The following is a 12,806-nucleotide window of genomic DNA, read 5'->3' on the forward strand; positions in this document are numbered from 1 at the left end:
TGCCGTCTTTTTTTTAAATGATGAAAAATACAAGTGTCACACTAACTGGAAAAGTGTTGGATTTAATCGCTGGAGGAAGGCTTTAGAAAAAATTAAAGAGCATTGTGCATCAGAGGCTCACATGTGCAGTATGGTGAGGTGGAACTTGTTCAAGAAAAAATTACTGGAGTCAGCATTTGAAGTGGGTGACCTTGAGTCGCAAGCTGCAAAAGACAAAGAGAGGGAGAGGAACAGAGAAGTGTTGTCTCGTCTGATTGCCATTACTCTTTTCCTGGCAAGACAGGGCATGTCTTTCAGAGGAGATGATGAGACTTCATCAAGCCAAAATCGAAGGGAATACCTCTTTTCTCGCTCCTCTCGAACAGAACCCAGAATGACTTAATCAAAGCTTTGGGCATATCAGTAAAACGTGTCATCAGAGAAGAAATTCAAGAGAGCAAAATCTTTTCGATACTCCTAGATGAAACGACAGATGTGTCCCACACTGAACAGGTTTCGTTTGTTGTGAGATATGTACACAACATGAAAAAATAAAGGAGCGATTCATTCAGGTGTGCAATGTGCGTTCAACAAGCGGAGATTCTCTTGAAAACCTTGTGATGGCTCTACTGGAAGAAAATGACCTCAAAATAGAAAACATCCGAGGTCAAGGTTATGATGGGGCTGCGAACATGAGTGGGCACTATAAGGGACGGCAATCCAGAATCCTAAAGCAAAACCCAAAGGCTTTGTATGTGCACTGTCAGGCACACTGCCTTAATCTGGTATTGGTAGAAAGTGCAAAGTCAAACATCTGTTTTGTCAACTTTTTCAATCTAGTTGAAAAACTTTACACTTTTATATCCAACTCATCAAAACGGCACTCTGCATTTATTGAAATGCAGAAGAGGAAGCACCCCGATCAGCGTCCACTGGAGCTGAAGAAACTCTCAGATACTCGGTGGGCCTGTAGAGAGAGTGCACTTAAAACTCTGATGAAGGTCCTCCCATCTGTCATGCAGTTCCTTGAGGAAATGACACAGCAAGATCCCCCAGACTCCTCAGCTGGTGATGCAATGATCCTTCTAAAAAGCATCAATTTTGAGTTCTTCTTGTGTCTGGAGATGACCTGTCCTATCTTCCAGGTGACTGCAGTTGCATCTGATGCATTGCAGCAGAAAGACATGGACCGGGCTGCAGCATACAGCATTGTTGATAGAGTTTTAAAGAGGCTGGCCTACAGCAGAACAGAAGAAGAGTTTGAGAAGATGTATAAACAGGCTACAGAGAAGGCTGCATCAGTGGGCCTGGATCCTCCATCTGAGGTCCCTGGTCAAGCTAGGAGGAGGAAAGTGCCAGAGAAGTTCAAGTTTGCTGCCACATCAGCTACGACTGACCATGCTTTCCCAACTTTGCTGGAGTACTACCGTGTTAAAGTGTATTACGTTTTTGTGGACATGATGATACAGGAGCTTCAGAGACGCTTTAAAGGAGGAGATGATTCCAAATGGGAAATCTTGCATGCCTTCCATTGCCTGGCAGTCCCAGAGAACTGGAAAACAGCTAGCATTCCAACAGCAGCATTCCAGGCTGTGAAGAAACTGTGCCAGTTTTATAACATTGAAGATGAAGACAAATTGCAGACTGAATTGAAGGTCTTCCATACATCATACTCATGCCCACCACCAGTCAATGTGTCATCTATTCTTTCAGTGGTCAAGGAAAACAATGCACATCTAGTTTTCCCCAACATGACTCAGCTGGTGAAGACATATGGCACACTTCCGGTGTCCACAGCAACTGTGGAACGTTCCTTCTCTAAACTGAAGATGGTGAAAACCAAACTTCGCAGCCTTTGCAAAGAGGAGAGATTGTCTGACCTTCTTTTGTTGGCCATTGAAAAGGACATTCCAATACAGCCCATTCTCACCCCCAAGGCGTCACTTAACTGACGCCTTGGGAAGCATTTGGACATGCTTCAATATCTGACGCTTTAGGCGCCCTTTAGCGTCAGTAAGATGACGCCCTAGGATCGCGTGTACCCTACCCCCACCCCACACCTAAACCTAACCGCGTCCTCTAACAGACGCTTTCCTTTAGCGTCAGTTAGATGACGCCGTAGGATCGCGTCATGTAAGTGACGCTAAAGGGCGCCTAAAACGTCAAATATTGAAGCATGGTCAAAGGTGACGCCTTGGGGTGAGAATGCGTTGTCCAATAAATGACAATGATGTCATTAACATTTTTAGGGACATGTCCAACAGGAAACTTCTGTTATAAGTGCCTACAACCACTTCTCCTCCACTTATTGGTAAGTTTAAGGCTACACTGTGATTTTTTAGTAGGTGCCAACAGAATGAACACACATGCACACATTTTAGTTTCTTTATTTATATTTTTGATTAGACATAATCAAAATCCAACTACATCTCATAGTCACAATGCAATCTGAAATCATGATCACAGTATTGTATACTGTAGATACACAAACACACACACCTCTGTCTATATACATTTTTCTCATCCCCCAATTAATGTTTGTTTGTTTTTTTCTCAGATAATTTTACTTTTTTTGAATCTGGTATCTTATTTTCTCTACCTGCAGCTCTTGGTGTGCAGCAGCCAGTTGGGAGCATCTCCCTGACTCCCTCTTATTTTCTTGGAGCAGTCAGCCTTGGCAGGTCAGTGAGCAAGTTCCAAACACTGTTAGCAATATTTACATATTGTCATGGTCACATAACAATAGTTTAATCAGCTAATATGTCTACAGTCTAACGTCAACTCCATCAGCTGCAGCAGCGGCAACAACAGCAAAAGCAGCATACTCAGTCAAGGACTTTTTTTCTGTTAAATGTAAATATTAATGTCTTGTATTTTTGTAATTCAGTTTTTGCCTTCAAAATAGTCACAAAATAGCCACAAATGCTGACATGGCATTGAATAAAACTATATTGAACTGAACGAAACATGGGCCACGTTGATTTTACTATAACGTTTTCTATAGTTTTTATTATAACAGTTGTTCTTAATTATTCTGTAGAACAGAGAAGAAAAAGTCATCAGGTTGGGAAAACTTAAGACATTTCAGTTTCTAATCCCAGAGTTATTATTAGGTGGACAGAATTTAAAACTTAAAATGGTCTTTTCTATTCTATTCTATTCTGTTTTTTTTTTTGTTTTTTTTTTCAAAACTGCATCACAGCATTTGCTGCCATATCAATACATATTCTTCCGCATCGATACGAGAATCAGCAATGAACGATATATTGCTGTATTGATATTTTGAGCAGCGCTATTTAATTACTAATGGGTTCCCTATATTTTCACTTTAGAATACTGTTCCAGCTTCTAAGTAATTCCTGCAGAATTATTTGATACTTATTTATTAATTACTTACATAAGTTCCCTATATTTTCAGTTTCCCTCAGTCGTTAGCTCAAATATATGAATTTACTCAGTGACATTCTATGCTGAGGAAAACAGACACACACAGTACTGTATATAAAATATACAAACAATCTGAGGTTAGTTTTGTATGACTCTTCAGTAGTTACTTCTTAGTTATTTTTCTTGAACCTTAATTAGTAGATAATTAGTAGTAGCTCTTAGGGAGGTATGACAGAATTCATTAGTTATTGATTAACTAACTGATACTTAACACAATCATAAAATTATATTACATACTGATTAGTTAACACATCTTCCTTAGTAGTTAACAGTTGTGAAGAAGTAGTTAATGAAGAATTACCTATTAGTTTGTCAATAAGTCCTTATTAATTCTGCAGTAAGTAAGATAAAGTATTCTAAAGTGTTACCAAAAATTGTATGTGCCAGGATCATACAAACTCAAAGTTCGTAATGTGCTTAAGTATGCTCTAGTGTAGGCTATCCTTGTTTGTGTTCAAAAGGTGTAGCACGCACATCCTAAACAATATAACTGAGTGCTGGGGCTCGTTCGTTGTACGTTGCTTAAAACATCCGAGATCAAATGAGACATCCAAGATAATATCATCGTGCTAATCATGATCCGGCTAATTGGGTTCTTCGAACACACCTGTTGTTTATGATTAGTATCGCTGGATTGAGTTATCTGAGATAACTGCGCGTTCTCGCGTTGGTTTAAAAGGGGACATGTATCGATAGCAGAACCAGTGATCAGCAACGCTGCTATTGGCTGTTCAGCTTGGCCAAAGAACAGTTTTTCCCTAAACAGAGCAAACGCTTTTAATGCAAGTGCAAGTACTCTCCTCCCATGTTGTTGATTAAATCAACTAATGCTCGCCGCCTACAAATTTTCTTTTATCAATGACGTAGCATTTTAATCTGCCTATCTCTACTCTTGTCGTTACGTAATTTCCGATTGCCCCGGGGGTTCTCCTTTACTTCCAGCGTCTTCGCATGGTGACTGCAGCTGTATGCCAGTTTTCCCCGCTTTTGAAACGACCCTTGCTTCTGCTTGTTCCAGGCAAGGGTAAATCAGTGTGCGACGCTGCCGGATTAAAACGAAACCAAACGATGGACCGTTCCGAGTGTTTGACTGTGTCTATGGTCGGCTCATTTCAGGCATAGCCAAACCAGTTCAGTGCGGCGCTGCAGGACCAAAACGAATTTGGAGTTTGTGACTGAAATTGACGCGATTTTATCATCGGATGCTGAGGGCCGCAGCCAGGAATCCCCCCCAGTTTTCTACGCGTGTTGGTGGTGGTTTGAACACTGGGTGTTGTGTGCAGTGAGACGCACAGACTTTGTGTGAAGTGATTAGAGTGTACTCCGAGGTGTGGTATGATTCCTTCTTCTGGAGCCCTCAGCAAAAGCTTTTGAGTGTAATCTTTAGTGTTGCTGTGATGACTTTTAAATGGTTGCGTCCTTATTGACAACATAACTTTGTTCTTTCAACGGCTGTGGTGTCTTGCCCGGTATGTTTGTCTGTTACTGTGTTTTGTAATAAAGAGATATTTTTTTTGTATGACAATCGTGTCTCTGTTCCTCACTAGTGCAACCAACTTGTGTGCCTTTATATAAAGTGTATCAATTATTCTCTGTGTATTTATCAGAGTGGCGTAGTCGGTTTCTGAGAACTGCATTTATTTCAATAGTGAGGCCTTGGCCCCTAACGCGTGCAGTACCTCCTCTTGCCACACAAGCTTATGCCGAATTTCAGTCTTTAATTAAAACGCCAGGGAACACCTCAAAGTGTGCAAAAGCCAGGAGAGAGTGCTGGCAAAAATAGAAGACAAATTAAATGCGTTTGTGGTGGCCATGTTAGATGTTTTAATAACTTATTATTATTATTATTTTATTTTTTATAATTTCATAATTACTTTGTTCATTGTAATGTTGAGTCACCATACTATACCAGTGTGGTGTATACCCAGCCCGATCTCATGAAAGTTCGTGTCTATGGCACGAATGTCATTTCTCGTGGCATTTATACGCCAAAAACAGTTTTTGCGTGTATTTGGCACGCGATTTTCGCGTACATATGATACGCACTTTTTTGCGTATAATACGCACGAACACCCTACCCCCCTCCCCCCTAAACCTAACCCTGGGTTTTTTAGTGCGTACCATATACACGAAAAAAACACTTTTGGCGTATAAATGCCACGAGAAATGACACTCTTGGTATAGATACGCATCTTCATGAGACTGTGTTGGTATACCAGTATACACCACAATGGACATGGTGAAAGTGAAGTACAAAAATATTCTACTCGTAATTTTACTAGGCCTTATAGGCCTACTAGTCTCTTTTTAAAAGGCACTGTTAAAATAAATGATTGTCTGTTTATAAAAGCAAGGAAAAAGGCTGAGAAAAAAATAATAATGATGCTCCTGACTCTGGCAGAAGAGCTGACCCTTGAGTTGAATGTGAATTGCCCTGTTGTGAAGGGCATCCCTGGGTTCAGTTCTTCCAGACTCACATCAGGGACCAGTAGCAGCAACACCTTCATCACTGGAAAATGAGATTTAAATTATCTTTGTACACTGTGAAATAATTTGTTGCTACATTAAATGAAGTAGACCTATAATCCAAATTGGCTGGTTTAGTCATTTCAACTGTTAAATCTTGAGTAAAGATAAATTGCTTTGTCTTTGTCTTGCTTTGAAAGTAAAAACTGATAAACTTATGTTAATGTAAAAATATTTTGCCATGAGTTATCAATCACATTGCACTTGAGAGTGAAGAAAACTTCTCAGATGACTGTCCTTTGGAGGAAGTACTTGAATTTAATTGATGGCTTTAATTCTCTGCTCAAGTAAAGGATTAGATGTTACAATCCCGGAATCCACATATCCCACGATGAATAAACTATAAACTGGAACTAGGAGAGATATTGAAACAAGAGCCAAGGATCACTAGCTTCACTGGGGTCATCAGGTGGGCACCCTCCTTCACGAGTGTTTCGATGATTAAACCCACAACACTTCCAGAGGGCTCATCGGCAATACCTAGCGTCCCAGGTATGCCCCCCTTGGCTTGTGATCCCCCCTTGCTCAACTACTACTGTCTGCAGGCCCAGATAGTCTCCTTTCTCTTCAACCACAGCCAACGACTGGCCTCCTCCGCTGCATTGGAAAGGGATTTCACAATCTGCTGCAGAGCCTGACCTCGCATTCCTAGGTCCATTTATACTTGTGCCTATTATTTCTGACAGGAGTCCACATATACAGAAAGGCCTACAGAAGAGTCTGTGTAGAGACAACTTTTGCTTTTTATTTGTTGCATGAGGCATGTGTGACAATTCTGCAGGAATTACTTAGAAGCTGCACAGATCCTGGCCATTTTGCTTTCACACTGATTTGTGATATGGAACATGGTCACACACCATCTAAGAGATTTTACTCAATCAAGTGCCTTTTAAAAATATTGATATATTATAATCTGGAATATAAAAAAATTGTAATAGTAACTTTTACATTGTAACTTTTACATTACAAAAATAGTAATTTTTACACATTTACATTGTGAGCCCCCTTTCTCCTCACAAAATCCCTTCATTGAGGGGAACGTGTGTGCAGTCTACAGTGTATATGGCACCAATCACGTAAGTTAAGCCTGAGGGACTGTAAGTCATAATCGGCACGGTCATCATGATTGCATTATCTTCATTAAAAATTATAATATAAATTGGCAAAAAACAAAAACAAACTAAGAGCGCTGGGTAAACTTTGCGAATGGCATGACAGAAAGCTTCTCCGCATCTCCAATACTGTAACGTTAAAGGAAGCCACTCGCAAAGAATTTTAGGGCGATGCAAACATTTTTGTTGAATGAACACATTGTTGTTGAAGCCCGGCATCGAATCGTGCATGTGCATTTCCAACAAAATAAAGTATAAACGACACCCTCACGATGATTGTTTCACGAGAAAAAATAATAATAATCTCAGAAATTAGGCTACACTATCGAACTGCGCTAAAGAACTTCCCGTATCAGCCATAAGAGTATTTTAATCTATATGACTACATCTGCAGTGCTGTCAATACAGAAAAAACAATCAAAAATTAACTTCCTGTTTTCGGTCGAAGTCCACAGAAATCGATTGTCGAGTTTGCGAGTGCGATCATTGGTAATGATCATTGGTGATGACCAATGATCGCACGCGCGATTAACTTGACAATCAACTACTGTGGACTTCGACCGAAAACAGGAAGTTAATTTTTGATCGTTTTTTCTGTATTGACAGCACTGCAGCTGTAGTCATATAGATTAAAATACTCTTATTTTTATTCTACTGTGGACCGAAAACAGGAAGTAAATACAGGTATGTGAGCTGGCTGAATTAACATTTTTAAATGAATGAATTTTTTTATAAATATCTTTCACATCTACTGCAGTCAGGTCACTCTTAATAACACCACTCACATGGTGCACTTGTAATGACAAAGGATGTTAAGAGGCTAAAAGCAGGTTAGAACTTGTCCCATTGAAGTCAAAAGGGTGCAAATTTTTAAAAAAGGATAACACGGTGTAAATTTTTGTTGTTTTTGTCTGTACTGACAGCACTCCAAATGTAAAAAAAAAAAATTAGCTCAATATTAAAATTGTCCGGAGTTCTCCTTTAAGGAAACAAGCTTATTTGTCTTCTTAGACTGGGACATTAAATTAGATTTTATAAAATGCACTGCATCATTATGAAAATATTTCCTGCTGAAGTCATTTACCTTCTTAGTGGAAAGAATCCACAAAAGTCTTCACAAGATCATCACAAAATCTTCTAGAATGAAGCTCCTTTAATCCATTAATTTTAACTAATTTGCAGGGATGAGCAAAACAACGCTTTACCCAACCTTCTCACCAGATGGGCATGATCTTTCTGACAAGCACAGCCGAAAACAGATCTGAATTTCTGAAATGCATTCCGGTTTATTTTTGGAATCAAAGATTAATATTTGATCAGGTCAAATACTTCAGACAAGACAACAGAAAAATGCATCAGAGCTCAGTGTTTGGGTTATACATAATTCATTATATCCATAATCCAGCTCTCATTTATGAGATGAAAGGGTGGAAAATAAACAGAAATGTTCAGATGATGTGGTGGTGTGTTCTGTCTCATGAAATGAATAAAAACTAATGTAAATATTTGGTGGCTAGTTAGGACTAACTATCTCTGGCTATTTCATCAACAGTCTTTCACAGACATTTCTTTACTTGCATCCAGAATTGCTAAAAGCACTATATAGTGAAAAAAAAAAACAATACTGCAAAAACTAATGTCACCATTTTGCATTTGCTCTGGTCTCGCGTAGCCAGACCTTCAGACTGACGGCTGAAGGTCTGGAATTCATAGCAGCATTCTTTGGCCAAGGCCCACCCATAAGGCCGTTTGACCGACATGTCAAACAACCAATTACAGTTTGTTTTGTTCAGCGTCACGTTTCGGGGAGAGGAAATGTCCCCACAACAACAGACCGGCGTGCAACAAGTCAATCAAAGAAGGAGAATAAAACAAGCAGTACCGTATTTTACGCACTATCAGGCGCACTTAAAAGCCTTTAATTTTCTCAAAAAACGACAGTGCGCCTTATAATCCGGAGCGCCTTATATATGGATCAATTGGTTAACAACGCTCCACGTTATTAAATTCGCCCGCAAACTCGCGCTCGCTTCCATCTTATGCCGGCTTTGTCACACGACCAGTTCAACCTCGTATAAATCAGGTTATGTGTGTAAATCACGTGCCCGCTCACGAGTGCTCACTCTTAACAGTCAGACACACTGTCCCCGGCACTGCTCGCACGTCACAGAATGTTCATAAAGTGCTCCCCGTTCACAGTAACCGGCTCGTCTCATTCAACAGCCAGCTGTTGCTGTCAACGAGCCGCCGCACATACATGAGTCAGGCTGTAGGTTACGTGCCCGCCCCAGCGTGCTCATGCCTATTAAATAAACGCCTCACCTCTGGCGCCGCGTACTCGCTGCATACCCTTTAGCCTTTAGCACATCTAATGGATGCATAACACAAACCCAGCCAAACGTTTGACTGCATTGTCTTATGCACCTTTTAATCCTAACCCACCTTTTGATGCGGTTAGCTACTTCACTTGATCTTCCATAATAGATAGGAAGGGAACATACAGCTACGTTTAGCTGATCTTGATAAATGATCATTGTCATCATGTAAACACAACAGTTTTTCTTCCGCAATCACACTGCGTTTTGTTTCCCGGCGGACCGAAAATAAATGCGACACTCACGGCCAACTCACGAAATCCAATAAAATTCAACCAATCAGATGACGACTTCGACATTCCTGAAGTGTTCCCAGTTAAGTGTACCATATGCACCAGATGTTTAGCCAACGTTCTGTGGGCGTGACGTTTGAGGCTGAGACTAGATTTTCTCTTGATGCAGTGGCAACATTAATTGTGAAATAATGCATTGCCTGGACACCCAGGCCATTTTTCCTAAATGAAGTTTTATTAACTAAGTTCGGGAGGAGCACGTTCAGATAATTGACACGAGTGGACAGCAATCAGCAATTAATGATAAGAGGGTACAAATAGACTCAGCAGTCTTACCTCGATCCATTGACAGTTTGCAGCATTTGGCCATGTCCGAATCTAGCTCTTCCCGTTTTGATAGAGAATCTTTCGTCCTTCAGAATTAGGAATCTTTGCTGCAACCTGGTTTTATTTTGTGGGCGTCAAGCCAAACAAACGGGTCTTCGGGAAACGGGAAATGGGAAACATCCGCAATCTACTTCCACATATTTCTTTAAACCGGACCATTCAATAATTCCTGCCATAGAGAAATGGACAAGGCAATGCTGCCCTCTTAACGCAAAGGAACGGACCTCAGGCCGTCGCAACAGGCCGTAAGTAAGTTAAGCCACGCTGCAGATCCAGTCCCTGCTGATCTACACTCTCAACATCTGCCGGGTCAACTCTGTGAGTGCTTAGCTGAAAACTTTTGTCCCTGATTGAATTTCGCATCGCTTAAATTGTTGAATGACGAGCAAGTTACACTATCTGGATACTAATTGTGATCGGAGGATCACAAGTTTTAAATAGTTTCTGTACAAATGATTTGCGTTCCTTAAACGTGATGCTTCCTTATGGCGTAAACTCACATGTAAACAGTAGGGCTGGGAATCGATTCTAAAAAGAATTGATTCCGAGGCGTTAGGAATTGAGAGTCGACTCCTCCTTTAAGATTTTAGTTCAGACTAATTGTAACCCACAGCTTCACCATTTGGTTTACTGATTCAGAACGAACAAATCGGCAGGGAACGTGACCCTAAGAAATGACAAATAAATAAATAAAATGAGAAAACAACGGAGCTTTTACACTGGGCTCGTTTGCTGCTGTCCGAGCACGTTGCCCCCCGCAGCGTGGATCTAGTTTCACACTCAACTTGATTCTATCGAACCTTGGTGCGTTCGCGTGCATCTTGCTTCATCGCAAACGTGCACGGCACGTGATAGAAAGCAGAACGTGGGTAAATATTGTGTATTTATTTATTTATGTTTATTAATTTGCTGCTATTATGTGCAGTTAAGTGAACAATACAGGTTTATTGTGCGTTTGTCACATAAGGTGGACTTCTGCTGCTTGCAATCGGACTCTTAAGGAGACAGTGGATTTCCAAATGTGTTGCTCTGATTCCACGTACAATGCTCGAATACACTGCAGGCTCACTCTCGCTCGTATCCAAGGTAATTTCTCAACACTATCATCCCTTACTTATTTAACTGAATACACCACAATAAGCTAAAACGCATGCACAGGATACTTTACTTCCTGAACAAGTGCGCACCCGAATCTGTGCTGCTTTCAAATTCACGCGAACCGCTGCATGGTTCGGGAGCAACCGAACTCAGACCACCTCCTCCAGGTAGTCTCGGGTTCGGGACCCCAGTGCGCACCCGGGTCCCATGATGGCGTTCACATTAGCGATTTTTCATGCGAACCGTGCCCCGTTACGGACTTAACTGGCAGGGTGAAAGTTCCCTAAGCTATTTTGAAACGTTAATAAAGATGTGCATAATCCTGCAAAGATTTAATCAGCCATTGACAGCAGCCATATCACCCTGTAGCCCAAGACTGGTTGCCCACTGAAGCTAAGCAGGGCTGAGCCTGGTTAGTACCTGGATGGGAGACCTTCTGAGAAAGCCAGGTTGCTGCTGGAAGAGGTGTTAGTGAGGCCAGCAGGGGGTGCTCCCCCTGTGGTCTGTGTGGGTCCTAATGCCCCAGTATAGTAATGGGGATACTAAACTGTCAAAGAGCACCGTTCTTCGGATGAGACGTTAAACCGAGGTCTCAGGATCCCAGGATGTCTTTCGAAAGAGTAGGGGTGTAACCCCGGCATCCCGGCCAAATTTGCCCAGTGGCCTCTGTCCATCATGGCCTCCTTATCATCCCCATCTATACCAATTGGCTTCATTACTGTCTCCTCTCCACCAGTAAGCTGGTGTGTGGTGAGCGTTCTGGAGCACTATGGCTGCCGTCGCATCATCCAGGTGGATGCTGCACACTGGTGGTGGTTGAGGAGATTCCCCCCTCTATGTAAAGCGCTTTGAGTGCAGTGAAAAGCTCTATATAAATGTAATGATTTATTATTATTATTATTAATCTCCCCTCTTTTTCGCGTCTTTGTTTATGCTCAAGAAGATGATCATCGGCCCGTCAGGCCCCAATCTACTTCCTCCTTCGCTCGGCTTCACACCACAGCTCAATTTGCACAGGTACGTTTCTCCACTGCCACAGCAGTGACGTCTACTCTGCTCCCACTGGAGCTCTGATTCTCTGGCTTTTTTCTATACTGCCCCAGCAGTGACGTCTCCTCTGCTCCCACAGGAGCTCTGTTTCTCTGGCTAATTTCTACTCTGCCCCAGCAGTGATGTCTACTCTGCTCCCACAGGAGCTCTGTTTCTCTGGCTAATTTTCTACTCTGCCCCAGCAGTGATGTCTCCTCTGCTCCCACAGGAGCTCTGTTTCTCTGGCTAATTTTCTATTCTGCCCCAGCAATGACGTCTCCTCTGCTCCCACAGGAGCTCTGTTTCTCTGGCTAATTTTCTACTCTGCCCCAGCAATGGCGTCTCCTCTGCTCCCACTGGAGCTCTGTTTCTCTGGCTAATTTTCTACTCTGGCCCAGCAGTGACGTCTCCTCTGCTCCCACAGGAACTCTGTTTCTCTGGCTAATTTTCTACTCTGCCCCAACAGTGACGTCTCCTCTGCTCCCACTGGAGCTCTGTTTCTCTGGCTAATTTTCTACTCTGCCCTAGCAGTGACGTCTCCTCTGTTCCCACAGGAGCTCTGTTTCTCTGGCTAATTTTCTACTCTGCCCCAGCAATGACGTCTTCTCTGCTCCCACCGG

General features: G+C 41.8%; 1 protein-coding gene and 1 long non-coding RNA gene across 2 annotated transcripts; both read left to right on the forward strand.

The window, feature by feature from the left end:
* Positions 1-599: 599 nt before the first annotated feature.
* Positions 600-1,806, forward strand: LOC148978524 (zinc finger MYM-type protein 1-like). The gene is made up of 2 exons (XM_089132662.1): positions 600-1,634; positions 1,777-1,806. The coding sequence occupies exons 1-2, from the start codon at positions 600-602 to the stop codon at positions 1,804-1,806; spliced, it is 1,065 nt and encodes a 354-aa protein (XP_088988788.1).
* A 386-nt stretch (positions 1,807-2,192) lies between these two features.
* LOC120468798 (uncharacterized) lies at positions 2,193-5,357 on the forward strand. The gene is made up of 3 exons (XR_016168842.1): positions 2,193-2,290; positions 2,585-2,660; positions 4,445-5,357. It is a non-coding gene; the product is annotated as an uncharacterized LOC120468798 (long non-coding RNA).
* Positions 5,358-12,806: the final 7,449 nt, after the last annotated feature.

Source organism: Pimephales promelas, chromosome 6 (genome assembly GCF_988280905.1).
Source record: "Pimephales promelas chromosome 6, fPimPro1.hap1.1, whole genome shotgun sequence".
In the NCBI taxonomy this organism is placed as follows: Eukaryota; Metazoa; Chordata; class Actinopteri; order Cypriniformes; family Leuciscidae; genus Pimephales; species Pimephales promelas.